Source organism: Strix uralensis, chromosome Z (genome assembly GCF_047716275.1).
Source record: "Strix uralensis isolate ZFMK-TIS-50842 chromosome Z, bStrUra1, whole genome shotgun sequence".
In the NCBI taxonomy this organism is placed as follows: Eukaryota; Metazoa; Chordata; class Aves; order Strigiformes; family Strigidae; genus Strix; species Strix uralensis.
Genome location: NC_134012.1, coordinates 12,571,941 through 12,599,093, shown reverse-complemented (window position 1 = coordinate 12,599,093; position 27,153 = coordinate 12,571,941). Strand labels below are relative to the sequence as shown.

The following is a 27,153-nucleotide window of genomic DNA, read 5'->3' as shown; positions in this document are numbered from 1 at the left end:
GGAATCTGTGGAAATGTTCCCATCATATGAAATACTAGCTCAGGCTGATGTCAAATGCTAAACTTCCCACTGCTTGTTTAAGCAAAGTTCCTATATGCAGTTTGGTCCAGACAGTGCAGAAAAAAATCAGATTGTATTTGAATTATTTTCATATTGGAATTACTAACATGTACTCCCCATACATGCAAAATACAACACTGAAATATTTCAAAAGAATGTAGGATACTTTCCCAGCTTCTGCTGTTAGAAAATATATATGCTTGCAATAATTAAAACTGGAATAAAGGGACAAATACGTTATTTTTATGCCAGAACCACACAGGTGACATTTTAAAGTTAGATTTCAGCTGAGGGGGTGTGTGTGCGTGCACATGAACCACACTAAATTAATTTTAATTAGTAACTGAATATCCTATTTTTTTCTGTATTTACCTGGTTATTGCCTTAGTTGCTGTTTGATGCTTTCTGAAATGGTTGGCAGTTGTTTGTTTCTTTGTTTTCCGAAGGTTTTATTGTAGTATTTCAAAGAATTGAATAAAATAGTGTTAAAATGAGAACATAAAATGTGTAGTTAAAGGATGATTTTTGCTCTTTTTTTTTATCTGCAGATGAGAAATGTAGAAAATTGGAGATCTCCAAAAAACAGTGTAGAACATTCACTTCTGAAATTATGTTCCTTTGGCAAGGTGCATGGAAAAGATTTGGAAAAAAACCATAAGTGCTGGCAAAATTTGTAGGAATGTCGGAAAAAAATTTAAAGTGTTGGCATAAGAATTCTTTAAAAATCCTCACTTATTCACATGTGAAATGAAAGTAAAAAAGCATCTGTCCTCTTTTATGCACACTGACTAAATAAAACTGAATAATTATATTTAACAAAGTTTTCTAAACAGAACTCTGTCTGCATTTGGCTTTCTTTGTTATTTATCCCAGTACACTAAAATACTGTGGTTGAATATGGGCATATTTTGAAAAAAACCCCACCAACCACCAAACAAAACAGTGAATAGAAAAGAAGAAAATATTAAAGTTTTCAAAGATTATGATCTTAGTTCTCACATGATATTATTAATACAATAGAAAATATCTTGGATCCATACAAATTTTTCTACTCCCCCTAATATAGGTAAATTTGAAGATCCTGCAGAATTTTTACCACTGTAACTATTTTGTTCACTCAAATGGAAGAAAAGCATGCATGTTGAGGTCCTAATCTTATAAACATTTAGTCATATTGAAATTTAAATATGTTTTATATAAATCAATTTAGCTGCTCACATCTATAAGATTGTACTTAGCTGTTTGAAGGATCAGAAGGGTCATTAAGAATTGTAACCTGAATTTCTTTATTTAATTTCTTTATTTTTCATTCATTCTGTGACCAAATGTAGCTATTCTTCAGTGAAAACAAGTAGGAATCTTAAAAATGAAAATCAGTCTTGTGTGGCTCAGAAATTATCACACTTTAAAAAAGGATAATATATGAAATCTATTTCACCATCTAAAAATAAGCATTTTTGTTAATGATGAAAAATTACTTTAATCTCTTAATTCCCTCTAATTATTTTTTCTTTTTACTATGGGTGTACCATCTTACTGTTTGTTTATTGCAATCATATTTGTTTCACACCCAGTGCTGTTAAAACTAAGAATTAGATACATGATATCATTACTGTGATTTACGATCAGTAGAATTCCTAATTGACTTGGTCCTTTATGTTGAACAGTTCAGGCCGTGGTACTTGCCTTGATAATGAGCCTCCCAAGCGTGACTTTCTTTATCCAGCTGTGGCCCCAGGTCAGGTGTATGATGCTGATGAACAGTGTCGCTTCCAGTATGGAGCAACATCCCGCCAATGTAAATATGGGGTAAGAAGTCTTAATCCTTATGCTGAGTGTTCTGCTTAGTGATTTGTATATATTCCTTTTATAGCATAACTCTTTAGTTAGATGCAGTACTGGGTTACAGATTTCCAGTAGCATGTCTGGTGCCATCATACATAAGCAAAGGGTACATTTTAATCCTTATGCTGCATCTTTTGCTTGAGTCATTTGTGTGTACTGTACACCAAAACGTGTGGGTAACAATGAGCTGGGGAAAGCATTCTTTAATTTTAGGAAAAAAAGGAGCCCAGAACACTTGATCTTGCTCCTTGTAAAGTGTACTACAGAATTTTCCCTGATTTCAGTTAAATGAGATCAGGTTGGTGTATTAATCTTGAAACATTATATCTGTTGTGTTGGCTTTAAGTTTTGAACTTAAAGCTACATTTTGAAATTACTTCTGTACTTGTATTGATTTGTCAGGTCTGTTTTTTTCGTTGGTTGTTTTTTTTTGTTTTTTTTTTCTTTCCGCTTGACACTGAGTTTATTGTTTATTGTTCAGATCTTTTTTGGAAGGATGAATTATGGTTATGGGAACAGAGGAACATGAAGCTACATAGCTGAATAGAACACTGAATAGCTAAGTACTAGCAAAGCTTTGTCTTCAAGTACCAGTGTGCAATAATTAAGGTAAATACATTCACAGTAGAAATAAAAACCTGCACACTTAGGCCATTATGCAATAAATTTATAAATACTCACTTAAAATCTTGCAGCCCAAATATGTAGTAAAAGTATGCATTCTGTTGTGCTTGCTATCAAATAATCAGCTGAGACTAAATGAAATAAACCTTGAAAACATATCTAGTGGTTTAAAAGTAAATAGTTTTAATAATAGTTTAATCTTTAGATTATTCAAATAAAACAATGTAATCTATTTACTTCTCTAAAGGCTAGCCACAAAGAAATTCCATTTTTAATATCCCTGGGGTGATAAATACGGTATTATTCTTGGGATGCCTCTTTGACAGATATCATTGTGCAAAGGATTTAAAAGCTGTGTGTAGCTGGCTGACTAGCTCACTGGGTCTTCTACTCCTGATCCCTCATCAAACTTCTTTTGGACTTTATTGTTCCTCTTTAAGTTCTCACTTCCCACCACTGTTCTTTAAGGGCCCTGTTTCCTGTCACTACATCTAAGTCATACTTTTTTTTAAAAGAAATTTCTTCTTACAAATTCTCACCACACACACTCTTCTATTTTCAGACTAAGGAAATCTGCAGGTATTTAATCCATGATTTATAGTACAGCCTTTGGATATATACTGCATTTTAAATTAAACTGGAAAGATAATAATGTGCAAAACCTGGCTTTTCCACATTGTATGTTATTTTTTTCAGACACTGTTAAACTATGTAATCATTGTGATGATCATGCTGCACAGTACACTTTCTTTCTTAAACTAGTTTCTAAACCACAAACAATTGGAAGTAATGAAGATGCGTAGTTAATTTTGGCTTTCTGCCTTTTGCTTTCTTTTGTTTAAAAGTTTTTGTTGGGATTCCCTTATAGTTACAAAAAAGAGGTTGACACTTAATTGAGGCAATAGTTAAAATAAGTTATGTCTTCATGTGACATTACCAGTCCTGAATTGATACAGAGTATTGTGTTCCATCAGTGTGCCATCAATGTGAGCATAATTTACAAGTGTCTCAGAAAAAAAATCCCTATTTTTAATAATAGGATTCAGACTGCATATATTAATATAACAGGTTATTGTAGAAGTCTGGTAATATTAACTCTAAGAAATTATATGCATTTAAAATATTATCTACATTTAAAAATATTATCTGCCGTGACCATAATGCTTTAAATGATCGTGATGATTATGATCATACAGATTTCAAATGATCATTTTAAAGGGGAGAAAAAAGTCTTTGGAAGCTGGTAGTGCAGATGGACAATATCCACACCTATTTGAATAGAAAGACCTATTCAAATATGAAAGACATTTTAGAACTGAGTAGTGGAACTAGGTCTAAATACCAGGAAAAGCTAAGTTGAATACTGTGCTCAACTCTTTCATTACCAAAAGCAAACCATCAGTACTTTGGATATTCCTATTTGATGTGCTGTTCACATGAAGATGTCATTAATAGTTCATTGATCTTATTCTAACAGACACACGTGCAACTATGGATGGAAAAACATAGTAAAAATCCCTGATTAGCAGTGTACCTAGTTCATACACTAACTTCTTTCCAGCAGTCCTTTTAGCCCTTTTTTTATTTGAAGTGCCTGGTAAAAGAGGGGTAGACCAGGTTTTCTAACGTGGGGTTTAGTGAAGGAAATAAATTCTAAACCAAAGGGAAATCTCAGAGAAAAATGCTTGCCTTTTTCTCTTGCTCATGTTCTTAACTGATTTGTAATGGCGAGACATGACACGTGAAACAGTTGAATTCTCAAATCAAAAGCCAAAAAACTACAAGTCTCCTTTGGGCTCTAATGTGGCTGTCGAAATAGTTGGTGTTTTTAAAGTAACTTGGAAAATCTTCATGTTCTTTCTGCTTTGAAATTCTGTTGTAATGTCTTACTAACCTTTAGAAAAATTACCTCTTTCTACCATCTAGCTTTAATGTTAATCTGTGTTCATTGTCTTTTCTCCTGTATTTTCTCATCTGTTCCATCTGTATGTTTATTTTAAACTGTTTGTTGGTTTTGATCATAGATCATGTCCTAATCCTACGAAGAATTTTGCACATTATAAGTACCTGAAGCTTTTCTTACTTAGGAACTTGGAAGTTAAATACCTGGAGAGGTGTTTGAATAATTAAGGCATCAGAACTAAAGTACTAAAGGGGCTGCAAGTTCCTGTGTTTCTATGTGTGTGTTCACTGACAAAGAGCCAGTTTCACCTTAAAAGGAGTTCGTTGGTAGTTGTTTGGATACTATTGTAAGTACTAGACCTAATTATACTGTTCAGTCACTTATGGACAGAACTGTTCCAATAAAAGCCGTATGGCTATTTCCCTGTATTGTTCAGGACATTTAAGTTGGACAAGAATTCAAAGAGATGCTTTAGCTCTTTGAGCTGAAAAAATAAAACTACTTGTTAGAAAGTAGACAGTGATCCTTCTGATGTTACATGTGCATTGTTCTTTATACTATACACCATTTCTGATACAGGAGCACTTCTTGAGAATTTAAGTGAAGAAATAGATACTTTCAATAAAGAATTGAGAGGCAATGTCTAAGCTACTTAAAATATTTTGGTTTTAGGGTACACTTTCAGATTCAGGAGAATGCTAAATTTATGAATTACAGTAAACCAAATTGTAATGATGGAAATTTCAGCATATAATACTGACACATAGCTTTTTCCTAAAGGCAATACATGCTTTCAGGTATCTGATGGATTCACTGCAGTGGGAGATTTTGAGGTTATTTGGAACAGTGCTAGTTCCTGTTCATTTGTGCAGCTACTGGATATGCTACATCTTGAGGGTGATGCCATGTAAATTCTCTTCTGCTGATTGTCAAGTGTGTCTCACTTCTTTGCTCTGTTTTTATGCCAGTTCCTCTGATAGTTCAGAACCTTTTTCAATCCTTTTGTTTAGGTGAGTGTAAGGAGAACTTTTTTCATTGAGTCCTTACCTCCTTAACCTTTCAGCATCTGCCTAATAACAGTTGGCTGTTGCCTGGTTGTTTCTGGGTTAACTCAAGAAAGAATTCCAGTCTTGACTTTAAATTTCTCTGTTTTACGAGTTTAAATAATACCTGGAATATCCCTGACTGTAACTTAAAGATTTTGTGGTTCAAAATAATGCTTTGCTTTAGAGCTGATCCCCACATTTTTAGGACGGAGGCTAAAACCTCAGACGTTATAATAGCAGTTAATACCTCATGCATATGGTTTATATTGCTGTGGTGCATTTTATTATCTGTGAAGCTGCTGGCTGCTAGCATGGGTTTCAGAGATAGTGCCTTAAAATTCTTTGGTGTATTTTTTTGTATTTTATGCTTTTCAGCCATTATTGGTGTCAGTAAATATGTTGAGTAGGGGTAAGAGGGCATAAATTCTCCTTTCCTTTGCATACATGGCTTCACTGAAATCAGCAGGACCACTCTTAGTATTTCACACTAGAGTTTAACACATCAGGTAGTGTATCTGATGACAGATAGGTCTATTCTTTGTCATGGTCTTATGTTTGCACTTCAGTTCTCCAGTTAGTTTGCCAATGAAAATAGCTTTTAATTCCAATACCAGTTTTTGTTCATATTTTGTTAGTCATTTTGGAGGACAGATAAGAGTTCAAACTATGAATTTACTGCTTGTAAACAGGCAGAATGAAGATATATTCTCAGAATAAGGAGTCCTCCTGCTGCCTTTAATAGCTCTCTTGCGTTAGTTGTTTCTAGGAAGTTTTTAATGGGTTATGGGGAGTGGCCATAAAGCTCATTACCATTAATGGTAAGTTGCAGGGAAAGTGTCAACTACAGAAATACAGGACATGCAGTTGTCATAGTGTCACTGCTTCCTAGTTTCCCATGTATCAGTTCAGAGATGAAATAATTTAACTGAATTAGTTGGTAATCACCAAAACAAGTTGCTATACACAGTTTCTGTAATATTCCTTCAAAGGCAAAATAGCCTGGATTACAATTGACTGTTGTAATCAGGTGATTTTAATGTTAGTGAATTAAACCGTCACTTTTATCATGAATCAGTGATGTGATTTACTCGAGTTAAATAAAGGAAGGTATTAAGCTTGATGTAGGGTTTTTATGTGAGAGGGGAAGCAAATTCTGGAAGCTGTTTTTTCAGAAGGAAAGTCAAAGAAGCCACTGGTGTATCCTTGCACCAGAACTACCAGTTCACTTTTGTTCCCTCATCATACTATGACTAGGATTGTGCATTCACTTGAATCTGTACATAGTGCTTAGTAACTCACTGAAAAGTGACTTTTTTTGCCAGCTTCATGCGTCCTACCATGGCTAAGTCACTTTATACTTGGTGTTAGCAGAGAATAAGTAGTTCATTCAGATGGATTTGTATTACGTTGCTCACAAATTGGTGTTAAAAGTATGTGTAGGTGAAGATAAGAATTGAAGATCCTGCTATTAGCTCTGTCATTTTTATCAACCTTTCCATAATTTTTTATTTCATAAGGTGTTGTCAGTCAAGTGCAAAACCTCTCATCACTATTGTGCAGGCCTTTTGCATTCAGAATGATTAAAGTTTTGAGCTTTTCTTGTGTAATTAAGCTTTCTTAATTTTCTGAAAACTTTCAGCTTTATTCTTAAAGTGAATTTTGTTCCCTCTTTTTTTTTTTTTTTTTTTTTAAGATTAGGATTTGTATAGCCAAGGGAAATCACAGAGGTTTTCCTCTTTCTGAATCCTAAAGTTGTTTTGCATCCTTTTTGTATCTTTTTTTAACAAGTTCTCATAGTCCCCTTTCTTCTTTCCTAGGACTATATTGTCTCCAAACCCCGTCCCTCTCCCCCGTCCCTCCCTGTCCCCCTCCCCTCTCCCTCTCCCTTTCCCTTTCAGTTTCCCTCTCCCCCTCCCTCTCCCTCTCCCTCCCTCCTCTCTTTTCTCTCTTTCTTTCACAAGAGGCACAGACACCAGTATGGCTGGATCTTATGAAAGCTGTTTTAAAAGTGCAAGGGGAAGCTAGTAATCAAAGCAGGAGGAGTGCGTTAGACAACAGTATGAGCAATAATGAGATTCCAGATACTGGAATGTGGTTTGAATAAAGATGAGATAGGTTGCATGGATTTGAAAGGGAAGATGCTACTTGGAGGTGATTGACCTTGTGGGGTTTCTGTAGTTTCCATAAGGTTCACATAAGCACCCAATATTTAGGAAGGAATGCTGGTAACTTAATATGAATGTATGACTAAAGCTTCGGATTCCATTTCACATTCTTTCAGCATGTTGTGATTCATAACATGCTGCACCACTTAATGAGCATTTGGTAGTGGAGCACTAAAATTGTAACTTTTGGGTGCTTATCTGAACTGAAATTTGAACCTTCTGAAGTTCACCTGTAGTTATAGTCTTCTAGTTTTAATTGTGTTGCCAGCATTATTTCAGTAGTGAGTCTGAAAATACTCTGGGTTGATGCTTTTCAGGTCTGAATTGTAAGTTACAATTCAAGCTAAAGATTTTTACGCTCTATTTTAGCAAATGCTCATCAAGAGGTGCAGCATATTATAGATCAAACGTGTTGAAGTAACATAAAATCCTAATTAACATTTTAAAATCTTATGAACAAAAAATGAAATTCCCAAATTATCGTAGTTTAATATGCATTGTGAATGTATTTCCCATCTTATTTTTTTTTAATATTATGGGCCAAAATGCTAACTTTTGTTGGAGGCTTTCATTAGTGTTGAAAACATTAAGGACAGCACAGCAATTTGATCTTTGCTCATATTACTGAGTTTTCATTGTGCTGTATTGTTATTTATGACGATTATGATGTAGGATGCTTAGATGTTACATAATTTGAAATGCCTATATGTAACTCTGCATGACGGAACAGAAAGAGGCTCCATCATTGGTAACACTTAGGCAAAAGGAAGATAATTTGATTTGCTGTTTTTTTTCTCTAGATGGGTTCAGCTTTGTTTAATTTACTGCAAATACAAGCATCCGAATTCCAAACTGAAGTCATGGAGCCCTAAGATACACCGTTACAGGTTGTCATCTATCTTGTCTTGATCTTGTGAAAGGCCTCAACTTCAGTTTATATTTCCTGGATTTTTAAAACATTTTCCCTTGTTTGCTTTACAAAATAGTTATTAAATCCACGCATTTGGAGACTGACTTTGAGGTCATTGATTACTTTTCAGGTTTTGCTTCTTTCTCTTAGTTTCAGTAAATTATTCACACAAATTTAATGCTGGCAAAAGATATGTTAGCTTCAGCCCGTGTCTGCCAATGAGGAAAAGGCTACCCTAAAGGGTCACCTTATGTTGGTGGGTGGGTGTGGGTGGGTGGGTATGTGTGCATGCATGTGTGTGTGTTAGTGTGTGGAAAAAAAAAAAGCGGTATACTTTCTACCAGTGATTTGGGGCCTGACCTTTCCAGGGCAGTTCCTGCTTTGTTTTTAAGGCCGGCTTATTAAAAACAGGTCCTTAGAGATGTTACAGATAGATGGTGGTAGTAAGGAAATAGCTCAGATCAATAACCATGAAACTAAGGTAGTACAAGGTATAGGGTTGAGCTGGAGAACAGAAAGCTTTTTGCAACTTAGACAGAATTTCTGTTAACTTTCCAAAATTTGAAAATAAAGGACACATAGCCATAGTAGTACCTGGTATAATTCCAATTTCATTTAATGAAATAACAGCACAGATAGATTTTCCACTTCTTTTTACATATTTTATTTGTTTTCAAGTGAGTGTTAATGTTATTTTTAATTTCATGTACAAGGTGATGGAGAATGTACTTCAGATTCTATTCTTTCTTTTAAATGCAAAACAGCAGGGGAAAATAGACAACTTCTTAAAAACATTTGGCTGTATTATAAAGAAATTACAAAAATACTTTAATTTCTTGTTTTTAACATAAATTACTTCTACAAATTAATGCATTGGGTATTTTAGTTAATAAATCCTCTGTGTTTCACATAGTTTCCCATAAGGAAATACTCTGTTGATTTTGGGATATTGTATGTCTGCCTCAAACAGAACTCCTTTCTGATTTAAGCAGAAACTTTTGCTCAAATATTAATAGTATGATACAGCCCATAGTAGTTTTACATTACTTTCGTTTTGTCTTTAGGGATTTACTAAGGCAAACTCCTGCTGAAATTAAGGTCTGCATATGGACTAACAGACTATGTCAGTAATATTTAGTTTTGATACAGTGCTTTTCATTCTATCTCCCAAGGCAATTTAGGAAGAAGGAAAATATTTTTCTTATTTTGTGGCGTAGGGAGGTGAGCTGACATGCTTAGAATCATCCTGCAAACAGATAAATGACTGAAATAGCTTTGGAGTGCTGTATCCATTAATTCACGCTGTTCAGCTGATTATTTGTTTGGAATTAAAATGTCTGGGTGATGTTAGTTCAGTGAATTTGGAGGAGTCTAGTGCCACAAAGAAGCCAAGCTGAAGGAAATTGTTAAATACTCCCATTTGCGGAAATGTTAGCCTGACAATGAAATCCATGTTTTAATTATCACTTTCCCTTATATGTTAATATATAGATGGTATACTTATGTAGGCATATCAAAAGTGACATTCTGCGCATAAACTCTGGAGCACAAACCACAATTCTGGATTCAAATAACCCTGAAATAGAGATTTTTAAAATTTCAGACTGTTAACCAGATTCGATTTTTTGCTTCTGTCTGTATTGGAATGGTTGAAATATTTGTTTTTTAATTCAGTTGAATTTTTGACTTTTCAGAACATTGAACCAAACTTCATAAAGTCAGCACAGCTCTTAATTTAAACATTTGAACTTGATCAGATGCAAAATAAATACAAGGTCACAAGTAGAATTGTCCCAGTCTGACACTTTAAATTATGATTTGACAATGTAAACCCCAAATGAAACATAAGCAAGTAAATCACACTAATTTTGCTCTACAAAAGTGAGCAAGTAAATTAAATGTAAAAGTAAATAAGGCAGGGTTATGACAGGAACACATCATACTGTGTGTGAAAGGAACAAACTCATTTTAGGTTTTCACTTTGAAATCCATACTGTATTGAAGTGCTGGTCTCTTCTCACAGGTAATTAGTGACAGAACAAGAGGGAATGGCTTTAAACTGCAACAGGGGAGGTTCAGACTGGACGTGAGGAAAAAATTTTTTACAGAAAGAGTGGTCAGACAGTGGAATAGGCTGCCCAGGGAGGTGGTGGAGTCACCATCCCTGGCTGTGTTTAAGGGTCGTTTAGATGAGATGCTGGGGGATATGGTGTAGGGGAGAACTTTGTAGAGTAGGGCTGATGGCTGGACTCGATGATCCCAAGGGTCTTTTCCAACCTGAATGATTCTGTGATTCTGTGAAGTTTGGATTCCCGGTTGATAGACATGTGAATTTGATTTAGTGTTGAAATTTAGCATCTTAATGGCTGTGAAATTTGTAATCTAGTTAGATTTTTCAAGAATCTTTGTGATGTATCTTCTGTTCTTTCCCTGTTCTATTTTTTATTTTAAACAATGTAGTTCTTTGTGAATGTGTATCTTAATCTGAAAATTTTATCAGCTGAGTGGCAAAAGCAAGTGTTTTATTCAGAGATATAAGAAGTAAATATTTATAATGTTTGCATTTCTTCAATGACAAATTATAATCTGAAAAGTAAGATAGTTACACATTGGCTGCAGGTATGCTTTTACAAGTGGCAGTATTTCTTCTAAAAAAAGGCTCAACAATTCACTTAAGTTTTCATGGAGCCACTCGCCAAATAGGACAAAATAGCATGGGCCTAATTGTCAAAAATCGGATGGAAATTCCAGAAATCATCAGTACTCATTCCTCATCATTTCAGGTCATTCTAATATGGTATGCTTCTAATGGATTTAATGGATTTTAAAAAAAAGATACCTTGCTTCTATCAATCGTGCAACTAAATACAGTGTATGAGCAATCCTGCAAGAATGGCACCAGCTGATTTTAAACTTGGAAAAGAATTTTGCATTATTCAAGAAAAGCTTGTACTGTTCAACTGTTAGTGCAACTGCTAACGAGTAATGTATAAATAATCCATTTGTATATGCAATACAATGCAAGAAACACGAATCAGGGTAAAACTTAACAGCTGTTCCTGTTGATTTGTATAGAAAAGATAGCCTAGGTGCCAGATACTCATTCATTTCCTCAGAGAAACAATGAACTTTGTCGGGGAGGCACCTAATAACTTTAATTTTTACTCACACTGTCTTTTCCTTTTTGCTTTTTGTACTAAGGTTCAGCCATAGAATCTACACAAGGATTATTTGTAGGATATGATTTCAAGCAGCAGTTAAATAAAATGAAATAATAATGACTGTCATAAGATCATTTTGAAGATCTGAGTATCATTCAAATTTTAGGAAATACTTAAAAATAGAAAATATCTATAAGCAGGTTGTGAACTCTTGCAAAGTAATACAACAAAGATTATCATGTAAGTCATTTACTGTAAAAGCTAACCACTTCTGATTCCATTCTGCATACATAGCTGAATCCAAGGGCAACTGGAGCAACTATGAAGATTTCCAGTGTTCATCCAACTTTGGATCATGCCCACATTAAGAATTTCAACCCTTAGATAGTTTCAACAATGAATCTCCAATGTCAATAGTACTGGCTTAATTTAAATGAGAGATGTGCAAAACTGAATGAAAAAATATGGTAGGAAAAAAGGTGGTTTGAAAACCTGTGTTTGTTTAACACTGACAAGATAGAGAAATAGGATAGGCTAAATAATTTATGAAGTATGAGCCGCAAATCTAAAAAGCTTAAAGGAAATATTTTAGCACATTGCTGAGTTAGTACTAAATACATGTGCACTGTTTTAGCAATTGCTACAGAAAAGGAGTGCAAGTAGTTTGAGCTCAGGAACTTTGGTTTTAACTAAAGTAAACATAAATAATTGTTGCTGTTTCATATTTAAAAATTAATAGTACCCCTTTACCATGTAATTTTGAGTCAGATAATGACAGTAATGGAGATACTACAGCACATTGGGAGACGACTTTTACAGCAACACTAAAATATACTAAGCCCAATATTAGCACTGATCAAGAAAAAAAGCAACTGTAAAATGTTATTTGCATGACAGGTGTGAAAACACATTTTCGTAGTCTACAATTTGATGCTTCCAGAATTTTTTTTGGTAGAATATTCTTAGGTAAAATATGGCAGCTTTGAAATTGCTCCAGAATATCTCACAACCATCTATAGATTTATCTCTCCAGCTCACTTCTTAATAGTCTCTGTTCAAAACAAATTTGTGTATACATGTGTGTATGAGGACTGAAAGCAATTTTAGGCTTTTATTCTGATCAACTTGCTTTTGCCTTCTTTCCTAGGAAGTGTGTAGAGAGCTCTGGTGCCTCAGCAAAAGCAACCGCTGTGTTACCAACAGCATTCCAGCAGCTGAAGGTACTCTTTGCCAAACAGGGAGCATTGAAAAAGGGGTGAGTACAAATAATTTATTGTTTGAAGAAGCAATTTATTGTTTAAAGACTACAGGAAGAAAGAACTAGAAAATTAAAGTACTTATAAACAACTATAAGAGTTCAAAAAAAAAGAGTTATAATTTCAAAATGCATATGCGTCCTAATGGAGTGTCCTACAGAACTATTTCACAGTTATTTTAAATATGTAATTTAATAAATTATTTATTCTTGCTATAAAATTGTACAGCCTGTATCAAAAAAAACCCAACCCTGTTACATACTCTATATATTTTTTGAGTAATTTTTGTAAAAACTGTTTAGTTTATTAAATTTTGTGGCACTCTTCCATGAAGGACTGCTACAACTCTAGGTCTGGCATGAACTTTGAAAATGTGTAGCATAGATCTAGAGCCTGAACTCTGTCATTTTGTTAGAAGATAAAAAAAATCTTTATTCCTTCAGATATAATCTGAATCACACAAGCATATAGAAAAAATATTGCCTTAATAAAAGTGTTTTCTAAAAGCCCATATTTCCCAGTGACCTTTCTGTTTTGACTCTGAATTATTCTTTTAGTATTCGGTTATACTTCATAACTGCTTAGTTTTAAAGGACTTTGCTGTGCAGTATAATAAACTCCTCTACCTGATAGAAAAGTACAGAAAGTCAGTGTTGCAATAATAGATAAGTCTAGTGCTACTGTATCTGTCTGAAGATGTGAATTTGATTTTAAAACATTGTCTGTATATTAGTAGTTTCGGACAAAGTTCTGAAACTGAGTTTTAGATTAAGAACAGTGACAGAGTGTTTCTAAATTACAAGGTAAAATCTATACAGATCTTAAAGAGAAGTGAAAAATATTTTAATTACTAATTTACAGGACATGTACTGGAGAAAACAGTGAATTCCATAAGTCTTTTTTCAAGATAGTATATTGTGTGCAGGTTTGTACAAAGTGAAGAGACCTTATTATATTAAACAATTTCTGGTATCTGTTCGAGACTTGCTGCATCTGTCTATAAGATTTACTGCTCTAGATTGGATTTTTTCCTAATGACAGCTACTGACATCTATTCTCATTCTGACTTCTGCCGTGCTAGCTGGGCTAGTTTCAACAAAGATTACACTGTATTTTGACTTGCAATCTGATGTTTAAACAAAAAGAATGAAAGCTTTTGGACAGCTGTCACAGTTTATTAATGCTCGTTGATGGCTTCATTCAGGGCCTATGACCTAGCATCATTCTGATAGCTTTTCCATGCTGAGTTTGGAAATATTGGTAAACCATGTTAAATAAATTAATTGAAGGGGTCATTTAAAAAAATAGAGTACTTAGAGTTAGCCAATGAAAATAGAGACACTTTCACATTCTACCAAAAATGTTCTTTTTTTAGAGTAATAGAAAATGTTAAAAGCCCTACTCCTAAATCAACAGTCTAGGTTTATTTTGGAACCACCACTTCTTGTCAATGACAAGACGCAATTTACGTCAATTTATATTTTTTAAACCATGAGACTACAATGAACAAGTGGAGATGTTTTAAGACACTGTTACTGTGTCTACTTGCCAGAGACTTTAATCAGTTTGCTCTCTACAAAACATCTTTTTCCAGTGATCAGTATCTTGTTCCATCATTAGATTTTAGAGGGAAATGAGAGAATCTGTACTGTTTTCCATAAGTAAGCTGTTTGTGCATGTTAACAGTAGAAAATTGCGTCTGTAAATTACAGCTTCAAATTAATAGTAAATTAATAGTTCCTGATAAATAAAACCAGAAAACATGAGCTCTTTCCAAATACGTAGTTCTCTTTACTACACGCTAAGGAGAAAATAATAGGTTACAATTCTGTAACACTTTATTATTAATATTAATCCATTTATATTGAAGTCACACCTAAAGGCTGCAACAAAATTAGTCCCTGTTTTGCTGGGCTCTGTCCAAAGATATAATAAATGACATTCCCTGCTTTAAAGGCCTAACAAGATCTTGGAGTACTTAATCATATTTGGAGGGTCAATTTCTGCTTTTAGTTACATTAATGTAAATTCGGTATAACTATTAGAGCAAGATTTGATGCAATGTGCATTAATATCTTATTGGCAGAGCCGGGAGGAATTTCTACAATTACAATGTCCTAACACTGTATTACAAAACTTTCCTTCAGTTGCTTATATAAATCTGCCAAATGTTTAACTCTTTGGGTTGAAATTTTCCACAGTAATGTCTGACTATGCCTGAAGGTTTTTAGAGTGTTTTCCGTAGAAGTTACTCAGCTGTTTTCTGCATACCAGGAAAGAGAATAGAGTGGTTTCTTGCTACTGATGAAACTTGTACATCAGTTCAGTTTTGAAGCTTTAATATGTTCATGCTTTGGTGAATGGTTTTACATATCAGCTGTGTTCGAAAAGGTACACTTCTTCCTAATTAGTAATAATAATTTTAAATATGCATGAAGTTTCTCTCTGGTTTACTCAGAGATGTGTTTGTGAAGGTAAACTAACTGATAGATTTTTAAAATGACTCTGATGAGGAAATGGTGCATATAAAACAGTAAGACAAAACTCAAAGGAATCTTCTTTTTTTCTTTGAATATGAAGTAATAAAAAAGTAACCTTTCCTAATATCATTGTTTAGATCTATGCTAGGAATGTGAATGAGGGGCAAATGTGCAAAAAGTGAAAACACAATGTGCTGAAAAGACAGTTTAAATAGATGTGTGATGATTTAAGTTATTATTGGACATTATGATAAAGGTAAATTTAAGTTATTATTGGACATTCAGTTTTCTTGGAAAAGAATTGTAGAAATAATGATTGAAAATACACTGTTAAAATTGAGATGGCAAATTTAAATAATCTTTTTTTTCTCCTACAAAAGATGAAATCAAGTTTCCTTAATATTAGAGTACTTGCTGTGTGAGTTTTCTAGAAGTATATTATTGTAAATCTTAGTTCTGTTAAACAGCTAATATTCATATAAAAGTGATCTCAAATATGCCACAATATCATGTTTTATTTTATTGTTAATGAACTCTGTAAGAAAAATTTCAGACTGCTTAATTATAGAGTTTTTTGCACATATTGTACATATTCATATGCATCACCACTGTCTTTCTAGGTGAACTAATTGAAAGTTATTTATTCAATGTTAGGGAAGAATTAACATTTTAGTTCTAAACCTTTCATGAAGGATTGTTCTTTTAAAATAGCTCTCACCTCTTGTTTCTTCATATGCTGGTTACTCAATAGTCCTTACCTCACTGTAGCAGATGAGGTTGCTATAATTTGTGGAGGAAGCATATTTCTGTAGTCCAATTAGAAATAATGAAGATTTTGGTAATCTTGAATTACTCTGCCAGAGATTTTATGCATCACTGGCTTCTGGTGAAAGATAAATTTTCACTAGAAAATTAAGAAGAGACACCAAAGTGAGCAGTAAGTCCTCAGGTTTAACTTCAATAGAGGTGAAAAAACAGCATTTAAGGATTTTTTACAAGGAAATATGGGAATGTGGAAGCCAGTGTTTGCATGACAGAGGAAATTACAGAGTACAGGGATTTCACATAGCTTTGGAAAAATAAAGCATGTAAAATGCACCTGCCTATTATATACAGTCATAATAGTATAGATTTAGGATGGTTTGCATCTTCTGTTTTACATACGTGATATTCTTGTGGGTTTAACATTAACTCTGAATGTCTTTTGTTTCTTAACTTTGATTTTAACATGTTTGTAATATACAATGTATTTAATGTATTTTTAATTAAATTATCAGTGTACATTTTTACTCTTAGAAACACTATAATTTTTAGAATTTGACTTTGGCATTAGATAACTTCATGTGCTTGTGTGGCATCTTTAATAGAGTGCTTCAAGGAGATTATGATCTTCAGTTAATAAAGTCATTATCACTTAATTTATCACTATAATGAGAAAAAACCCAGAAAATTTTAATCCGTGGTGTAATTCACATGAATATTTCATTCTCCGTCATAATTGCAGAATTAGAGACATTGCAAATCACTGTGCTGTATGGATATATCTATACTAGCTAAAAATAGGAGTTTGCTATACAGACTGCATTATGTGTTATGCAGACACATTCAGTGATAGTCTGGATTTAAGAGAAGCTCCATATGAAAGTTACGTTTCTTTGATAGATGCCTGCTAATTGGCATAAACCTCTGATTTGTAAACTTAGAACTCCAAGAAGGATAAACCTTCCTTTCCTCAGTACAGCTCCATGGAACCTTGTGTCTTTGGGTTTTTTCCTGAAGAAGGGTGTGGTGGGTTGACCCCATTCAACAACTAGGTCCCTGCCCAGTCACTCGCTCACTACCTCCCCATGAATGGGGGAGAGAATCAGAAGGGCAAAAGTGAGTACTATTCATGGGCTGTGATAGACAGTTTAGTGAGTGAAAGGAAAAGAAAGAAAAACTGAACAAGAGATCAAAGGCTATCACTCACTACCTCCCACCATTAGACTGTTGCCCAGCCAGTCTCTGAGCAGTAGCTACTTTGGAAGTACCCCTGCCCCCAGTTTTACTGCTGAGCATGATGTTACAGGGTATGGGATATCGCTTTGGACAATTTCGGTCAGCTGTCCCTGCTGTGTCCCCTCCCAATCTCTTGCCTGTCCCCAGCCAACTCACTTGGGTGGCAGGTTGAGAAACTGAGAAAGCCTTGATGGTGTGCAAGCACTGTTTAGCAATAGCTAAAACATCAGTGTGTTATCCACACTGGTCACAAACCTAAAACGCAGCACCATACTGGGTGCTATGAGGAAAACTCTGTCTGAGCCATTTTGAACTTCCCGGCATTTTGAACTTCAGATTTAAAATAGTCTCCTTTATCTTGTCTGTAGACCCGTTAATGCTTTTTTTTTTTTTTGTTTCACTGACTGATACAGAATGAGGCTTATAAATAGCAATGTGCTGGATTGTAAGAGCTGTTTTTTAAAACAGGTACAGCACATATGGAGAAAAAGAGAGACCATGGAGGATAAAAACATTTTGAGAGAAGAAACATGAATGAATGTGGCTAGAAAAATAATGCTACAGGTTTCACCTATTAATGTGGAAATAACAAGGAAATAATATAATAAGGAAATATAATAAATGGTAGCATGTGTACGTATGCAAAACTATGTTGTATCTAGGTGCATTTGCTCATAAGCTACACATTTTTGATATTACATCATTTTAATGTACATTCTTGAGATCTACACACTTAGAGACTGACACATCTGACAGTCTAGAAGTACCTTTTATTCAAAACGATACTTCTAATGAAAAAATATTATTATTCATTTTCTTTAACTAACACTGTACAATCCTTGTTCATATCCAACTCCTATTAGGTTTTTTTTTTCCTGAGTAATGACTGAAGGTTAAATTCACTTTTCAGAAAAATCTAGAGTAATTCAGGTCATTATGAATGGCTGTATTTATGTATGTCCCACATTGCTGGGACTGAGGCTTTAGGTGAGCCTTAGGACTCAGGAGAAGAGAAACCTTGGCTTTGCTGTAACTATTAGTCAACACCCGAGTCTTCCTAGTAGTGCTTATGGGTGGACAGGGATATGTCTATCTGTCCGTGTCTTCTGTGCATGTCTCAGTGCTTTTTGTCAAATTCACATGGCTAATTTTGGACACAAAATTTGTCTGGATTTCTTTTTAGAAAGGGTCAATACTGTGTCGTTACAGGAATTCAGGGGAGTTAAACACCAGATGCCCACCTTTTGGAAATGAAATGTGCAGATTTGGGTCACAGTAGACCTGAGGCTGTGCTCTACTCTATCACCTAAGTCTGTAATGGTGGGAAAGGGTTATCTTACCAAGCTGCTCCAGATTCTCAGTGATGCAGTAGACACCAGAATGTGGATCAAACTACGGGCTCCAGGATTATTTCTGAATGGTTTAAAAAAGTTTTCCGACTAAGGAAATGATAAAATTATTTTTAACAATTAGCTATTCGTGTGAATTGTCTGTCATTTTTTATGTCCGATGTAAGTAACAATATTGCAAAGTTTAAGTGTTTGCATGAGTGCAGTATGCATGTTCATTCTGTCCGTGAACAAGTGGCCAGTCATTATTATATAATGATTTTCTGTACCATGTCTAATGCTTTGGCACTACTTTTATTATGTCTGTAGGGTTAGTATAAATGAAGTACTGCAACAAATTCTTCCATTGTAACCTTGTCCAGATTTTCTTTTTTAAAATGTAAGGGAATACTTTCTTAAAAATACTATCAGGGGGAATTTTTCATTTTGCGTAATGAAGCCCCTACATGAATCCTAAGTGGAAGGTGTTTTACTAAACTAATCTTAGAAATTAATCTTAGTGTTTAAAAGAATGTAAGCAACTTTCAGTTCCTTTAATGTGAAACATTAAGAAGGATGTGTGAAGAAAAAAGAAAATCTTTATTTTAAGCTTGCTTTAACTTCTGATGTGTGTTAGGGACCTATAATTCAGGCCTTAGTGAGGACAATTAACAAATCACACACACCCTCACCAATGTCTAAACATAGCTAGAAAAAGTAAAATATTAGTTTTGTTATCTATACAGAGAATGCTAATGCCTATAATTGGTCATTGCCTGACCCTTGTATTTTTCTGTCCTGATAACTTTGTCAGCCTGGAAACTAATTCTGTGTTTTTTTTTGTGAAATCTTTCAGTGGTGTTATCAGGGAGAGTGCGTACCTTTTGGCACTTGGCCCCAGAGCATAGATGGGGGTTGGGGTCCATGGTCAATATGGGGAGAGTGCAGCAGGACCTGCGGGGGAGGAGTCTCCTCATCTATAAGACACTGTGACAGTCCAGCGTAAGTAGCTAAAGTAAGCTGGAGCCAACAAAAAGACACATTTGGAAATTATTCAAAACTGTGGTTTCACATGTTATCTGTAAAAATGTTTTGCTAGATTGCCAACATTTGTCTTCAAAATAGCAGACAGAAACACTTAAACAGGAGAAGTTCACTAGACATACTTTCAATTTTTAATGTATCTTATGTACTGTAAAGATAGCTGGATTTATATTTAGCTGTAACCAGAATGGTTTTCTTTCTGCAACTTGCTGTTCATGCAAAATATATTTAAATTATGCCTTAGATAAATGACTTCCTTAAGACATACTACCTTTATTCCTTGTCTAGCATATAAAATAACTGTTGCCATACTTATTAAAAAAACTACACTGTATTTCCAAGCTTTTGCATACAACTGCATACATATAAAGCATAGTTAGTAATATTATGTTGCATACAATACATTTATATGCTGTCATGTCCGACACTTAGTTGTGACGTCCCACTGACTCTTAAAACAATCCAGCATCATCTCTTTTTGCCACCACTCCCTGTTGGTCCATTTACTCTCTCTCAAGAGGGGCCAGCTTCTCCACTACAGCTTGATTTGTTGTGTGTATCTGTACTGGTCCTGTCATCTGTTTGCTTTCCCATGTCCTGAGCACTGCGCCAGAGAAGGTCTGTCAGGTAAGTGCGCCTCTCTGTCACTAGTGCTTCTCAGATGAGGAATGCTTACTTATTTCCATTGCTGTTCTTTGCTGATTGAATCTCTGGTTTTTAGTGTTGCTGCTTGCCCTGTTCTGGTTACTCCATCGCAGCTATAGGTCTTTGCAGAAAGATATTTTTATTACTCTGTACTTTGTTCATGCTATTTCCATCACCATTATTAGCTTTTAAGACCACTTTTTCTTGAAAACATTAAGCTTTTGTGCTTCTTTCATGAAAATCCATTTGTGGCTTTTGTTACTCCTTTCTTATCTTCTCTTCTCTGTACTCTTAGGTTATTTGTTGCTTGTACCCACGTTTTGCAAGCTAGGCTGTACATAAGCTTTCCACTGTGCTTTGCAAGACAGACACCATAACATCACATTACTGTTCACCTTCTATCATTAGCAATAACTGTCAAATCTGGCAAATAGCACTGCTTACTGAATGGATTCAAAAGCAAAAATTATCCATATGCATTGATAACACATCAGACTGTGTTACTGAAAGAATAATAAAATAAGTTCATTAATGTTTTTTCACAGCACTATGTAAAAATGTTAGTGAAGTATTTGTTTGGAGCATGAGTAATTTCCTAAGATTTTTTTAACTACTCCTGTGACCATGTATATGGGTTGGTATGTTGAAGGGTGATTAAATTTTAGATGTTTAAGAGTACAGCAAGCAAATGCATTTGAAGGGCGGTATGTCTGCATGAGGAAAAAAATTCCTTTGATTCAAGGATAGTGTTGCTTGGTTAAATATCTGTAATGTGAAAAAAAGTATTGCTTTTCTTTTTAGTTAATTGTAAATTATTTTATTTCTTGGTTATAAAACAAACACCAAGTGCTTTTCCTTTCTGCTTTCAAGTTATGAGCCAAAGAGCTCTGTGGAAGATAGATGAGGTTCTTAAACAGTTTGGGAATTTAAGAGCCAATGTCTTATTCACACTAATAGAAACCTGCTTACTCTGGAGTTTCCTCAGATTTAGTACTGCTTAATTCAAATCAGAATCAGATTCTTGAACTAGAAAATGCAGTCTTTGCTGGCTCCAGTATTTAGCAGGCAGTGTTTCTTCATTTGGCTATGTTTTCAAGTGTAATATGAGAAGATTTTAAAAAAAAAAAGTTTATCACAGGTTGTTTACACATTTCTTGTTCTAGTTTTACAAAGCAAGCAATTAATTAAAAACAATGCCTTTTTAGTATGTTCAAAATATAGTTAAACTGTATTGCTTGGGATCTGTGCAAACTAGATGAATGCTATATGAGTGATGATTTTCAAGTACCCTGTATTGTTTTGTATCTGTTCCAATCAAGTCAGTGGTAAAATTCTTACTAAATAAAATATTTTAAAATAGTTTTAAAACCTTAAAACTTCCATGTACTTTTATTTGTATATCTGTTGTATTTATACTAATAATGCATTTGTATATCTCATGAACTTGTGTTTGTACCAATACATAAAACTTGTTTTTCCAGGCCTTCAGGTGGAGGCAAATATTGTCTTGGAGAAAGGAAGCGGTATCGCTCCTGTAATACTGATGTAAGTAAATTTTGTTCCCCTGTAAACTTATCAGCTTGTCTGGTTTGCATTTTAGCAGCAATGGATGCATTTTTTCCCAGTTCAGAAAAAGTGTGAATTCTGCATTTTATTAGCAAACAGTCCTGTAGGGCACTTCTATGTTGCAAGCACCCTATGCGTTCTGCTAAATGTAAGGATCCCTGTCTCAATGTGATGCTCAGCTGGTGTCTTCACATTAAGGCCTGGAGTGGGTTCAACTTGAGCATCCATGTTAAAGGTGAACAGGGAGCATTCCACATCAGAGCAAAGGTCTGTCTAGTCCAGTGTCTTGTCTCCTAGCAGTGGCAAATAACAGGTGTTTAGGGAAAAATTATAAACTTCTGGCAGCCAAGGCATGATTTTTCCATGTATACACCTTACGAGTTTCCAGAAGCTGGGTGTCTAAAGATTTCTTGAGCTTCACATCGTATCTGTACCATGTTAACTGCCACAAATAGAAGTATCCTCCATTAATCCACTTTTAAACCCTTTTACTCTTTTTATACCTTTATAACTTCCAGTGCTAATGTGTTACGCAGTCCTCTTATACATTCTATGGAAATGTATTTCTTTCGGTGTGTTTTAAACCTGCTGTTTTGCCATCAGATATCTGCTGGTTCTTGTATTACCAGAATGATAATGCAGTTTTATTTTAGAGCTCATCAAATAATGGACTACCACTGACAGGATGGAACAGAGTATAAATGTATAAAATCAAATTATGAACCTAAATTACAAATTCAAGTAAGTTAAAAATTGAACCAGAAAAGAGTACACACCAATAAAGAATTTCACCAGTAAGTTTCCAAGTCAGTAGCACTACAAATATAAACAGGCTTTCATATTATTTTAGCTTCAAATTCATCTTAATTTTGTTCTTAAATCAAGAAAGTTGATATCAATTGGACAGTGTGTGCCTAAAGGTGTTGTTTCACCTGTTTATCTTTTGATATATTTCAGGAAAAAATACAGTAGTTAATATGCTGACTCCTTGGAAAAAACTTGGGTTTATGATTGTTACTAACTATCATAAGTATGAGTTCTGCAAACTTGTCTGTGGAGGTTATTCTCATTATTAGGGAGTATTACAAATTTCCAAATTAAAAAATATCTTACTGCTAATCACAGCTGCTCTGTTCACACACCCAAGAAGTGTGTTAGGCCTTTTGGTGACTGTGTTGTAAGAGAAACTGAAGCTGAGCTGCTTGCCCGGTAGGAGCTGTAAAACTTTTCCAGTCAGACGACCTTCCAAGTAACAGTGCACCATTCTGAAACTTCGACTATCTTGTTTTTTTCTGTAGATGTGTATGTTTGTGCTGGCTGTCTTTGTTCAGTTTTCATTTGAATGAATCCAGCTTATCAGATGATCTACTGAAATGAATTTACCTTCCTCTTTATTTTCACTCAGACAGTCTTTTTGTAATTGGAAGACTTCATAAGCAGGAAATTTTTTCATAGTTCCAGTTTACAAATGAAAATGTTGAGTAACGCTGAGTGTGTTTCTTATTCTTATGGTTGACATGAAAATAATCTTCGAATTCACCACCTTATGATTCCTTATTGAAATCTACCTGTTGAAATCTGTCAGTCAATATGTAATAAATTTAACGTATGCTTTACTGAACTAGTACAAGTTTATTTCTATTTTTTTCAGTTAAGATGTTGTGTACTACTAAGCGCCTTATCAAAATATAAGCATATTCCATTATCTTTTTAATTTAACCAAGAATTTTAAAAAGTCTTAGTTGATAAAACCTATTCTTATGCAAAATACTGATTTGTATTATTATTTATCTTTCTTTTCAGCCTGTATCAGTCAAGTCCCTGCCAACTTTTCTGTTTATCTGGGATTGATGTCAGGCAAATTGTAACCTAGAATAATCCATTTGTCCTTTTCAAGTAATGACCTTTTCACATTAGGACTGTTTCAGTTTGTACACACAGTATAAGATTTGTTAAAAAATTCACATTGGCACACTGGAACCCTCCTCCTTTAAATCTTTGAGGACTTGTGAGGTTATTGTTTAGGCATGCTTATTTAAAATGTTTATCTCCAGTAGATATTATTTAGCATCTGCCACAATAACTAGTATACAAAAAAGTTTACATAAAATGTAATCCTACACCATCACAAATATGTAACAATTTTTAATGCTTTTTTATTATTAACAGTTGTGTTATAGCTACCTAGTGATACTGTTGAAATGTTGCTAGGATTTGTTTTATCTTAAATTTTATTTCTTTTATTTCTTTTATGTTATTTCTTATTGCCAGACACTTTTCAGACAGTTTTCTTCTTAGTTGGTTTAGCTTCTCTTATTCTTCTCTTATTCTCTTATTTGTTTATTACTGAGAGGAAGCTTATAGGGTCACAGAAGGAACGTCTAGAAGCTATCTGAGGAGTCCAGGCTATTTCCTGGCTCAAAGGCAAAATTAACTGTCATTAAACCATTCTTAACTGATGGTTAGGCAGCTGACCTGTTTGAAATACCTCCAGTCCGGGAGCTAACATTTGGATTCTTCAATATCCTTACAATCAGGACAGATTTCATAAAATACAGTGTATGTTTTCCCATCCTTTAAGACCCTAACTTACTCTTTGCCCAGTAAGAAGATAGCTGATAATATTCTCTTTATGGGAGTCTTTCCTATGTTTGCAGACTTTTATCATGTGTCTTCTTAGTCTTCTTCACACTAGACAGTCTCTGTGTTATTAGCTTTTGGGATCCCAGTAGCACACATCTTGAGGCATGGTACCCAGACCTCTGCACAGGATTCTAGCTGAGGCCTGACAGAGATAAATGTAACTTCAAACTTTGCCTGTCATTTTAGCGATGGGATTCCATTTATTCATTTCCGTATTGTGTTCATTTTTCTTACACGAGTGACAATATTTATTTAGTTTGTGTTGATCCATGATGCCCAAATCCATTTCTTAAGAGCTACTGTTTAGGAAGTCATTCCTCAGCTTGTGCTTGCACAGTTGATCCTACTCAGTAGTAATTTGCATCCATTGCTTTATTTCAAACGACTGCTCCAGTTTATCAAAATCTTAAAATTATAGTCCTCTATTCCAAAATGTTCATTCCCTAGCTATACTCAGACTTCATCAATAATTTAAACAAGAGATTGGAAAGGAAACTTCACATTTAATTGTCTAGGTCTTAAAAACAAATCTTGAACAATTGCAGACTTGAACCAGGCAATTTGGAATTGCCATTCGTACAGTTTGACTGTGAATCCTTCTTTTAGCATATTTTTTGAATATGGTTTTCCAGTGCATAAACATACTGGTACTTACAGAATTTTACATTTACTGCCTTAATCATTTTGATGATTGTAGTCTATTTCTTTTACAGTTATATTTAGGGTTCTACATAACTAAGAATTGCTGAGACTAGTAGATACTGTTTCAAGATTTATGATAGTCCTTACTGCTTGACATTTTTAATGGAATGGTATGTTTGATTAATGTAAGCATTAAGAGCATGCAAATCTGTCATTGTTTTTATGAAAAATGTGTTGTTTGTACATCTTTTATGTTGAAGTTCATTTTGCAGTGTCAACATTCATTACCCATCTGTAATTTTCAACATAGCACTCCCTAAAGCTCCTACTATTCATAAACCAAAAAAACCCCTCATTTTGACTTCATTTTTCTTTCAGAGATGAGTTAGTTCTATTGCCCTTTCTTTTGACCAGTTTAATTCTTTGGAAACAGTGTATACACTCCTACTAGGCTTATTTCTCATCAGACACTTCCAAAGCCATATATGACTTCTTAATTCAAAAGGCGTCTCCTAATGGAAACACTGAGATCAGCAGAAAAGAATATTAGGTAATGAGTTATGGAAACAAAAGGGTGGTAGAAAGAACACACTCATCAGAAACTTATTTTCTACTACCTACCACACTATAACAAAAATACATGTATTTTTCCAGCCAAAGTATTTTTAGTTTTAAAAAAATACAAAATGCTAATAGAATTGCAAGGCACATAATTACTCAGTTAAAGTAACGCATTGTCTAATTTAGAATATGTATGGGATGTGAAGTTTAATTTGATATACCTCTAAAATTGTAAAAGTCTCATTTTTTATATACGATAAACATATTTTGCTTACAAGTTCTGTGAATGGCTTATCTGTATAAAAGTTATGTGTGTATACATACAGTGAAAAAATTCTTGTTCTTCAGTCTTTTAATAGACTGTGGGCAAATGGTTTTTGTTGGTTCCTTCCACATTATGCATACATTCGCAGATACTGTTTCTTTTATAATTTTAATATTTTCAAACCTAATTTTTCTAAAATGCATTCATGTGAGGAGCTATGTCTTGGAACAGTATCTGAGTTTCAACTGCACCCTTCTGGCTAAGTTTCTCATATTCTGTGAAGTGTAGTATAGCTGTCTGTTAATAGGAAACATAATGAGTTCAATTACTGAACTCTGCCTGACTTTAAGCTCCAAGATAAACAGATTTCTGTGAGATAAAATGTTTGATGTCATGTCAGTGTTGGTTCAATCATTTGTTAACACTCTTTAAATGATTTATTTTTGCTTCAGCCTTAACAATTTTTATGTTCTCATTAAAGTCAATGCTTTTTTAAACTCAGAATTTTAATTATCTCATCATCTTCTTGGGACCTTCTTCAGACCTGATTTTAAGTTCTTCTACATTTGTTATATTCCTATTTTGTGATTTGCAGTCTCCTAAAAGAGCATTTGGAAACACAAGCGGCCTGTGCTTGACAAGAGTTATCTGTGTACTGTAACTGCATGAAAAAAAAAATAAATCTTACTCTATAAACAGAAGCAGTTATTGCACATTTACTTTGGGAAGAGGGTACGTACACAAAGAAACAGTGCCAAAGAGCTGACATTTTGTAAATACATATTGTAGTTTACTTTGCAGTAACATTTTTGCATTTCTCTACCTATGATTTTCATAGAATCATAGAATACCAGGTTGGAAGGGACCTCAGGGATCATCTGGTCTAACCTTTTTTGGCAAAAGCATGGTCTAGACAAGATGGCCCAGCACTCTGTCCAGCCAGATCTTAAAAGTGTCGAATGTTGGGGAATCCACCACTTCCCTGGAGAGATTATTCCAATGGCTGATTGT

At 34.3% G+C, this 27,153-nt stretch overlaps 1 protein-coding gene across 4 annotated transcripts in view; it reads left to right on the top strand.

The window, feature by feature from the left end:
- The window catches only part of ADAMTS6 (ADAM metallopeptidase with thrombospondin type 1 motif 6), a 156,143-nt gene that overhangs the window by 80,186 nt on the left and 48,804 nt on the right, over nucleotides 1-27,153 (top strand). For all 4 annotated transcript variants that reach the window (XR_012627127.1, XM_074856398.1, XM_074856397.1 and 1 more), the window contains 4 exons: nucleotides 1,728-1,869; nucleotides 12,862-12,969; nucleotides 19,633-19,778; nucleotides 21,947-22,010. Coding sequence is in view for 3 of the 4 variants with exons in the window: in XM_074856398.1 (XP_074712499.1) it covers nucleotides 1,728-1,869; nucleotides 12,862-12,969; nucleotides 19,633-19,778; nucleotides 21,947-22,010 (460 nt within the window). In the remaining variant the exon portion in view is untranslated. The remainder of the gene's footprint in view (nucleotides 1-1,727; nucleotides 1,870-12,861; nucleotides 12,970-19,632; nucleotides 19,779-21,946; nucleotides 22,011-27,153) is intronic.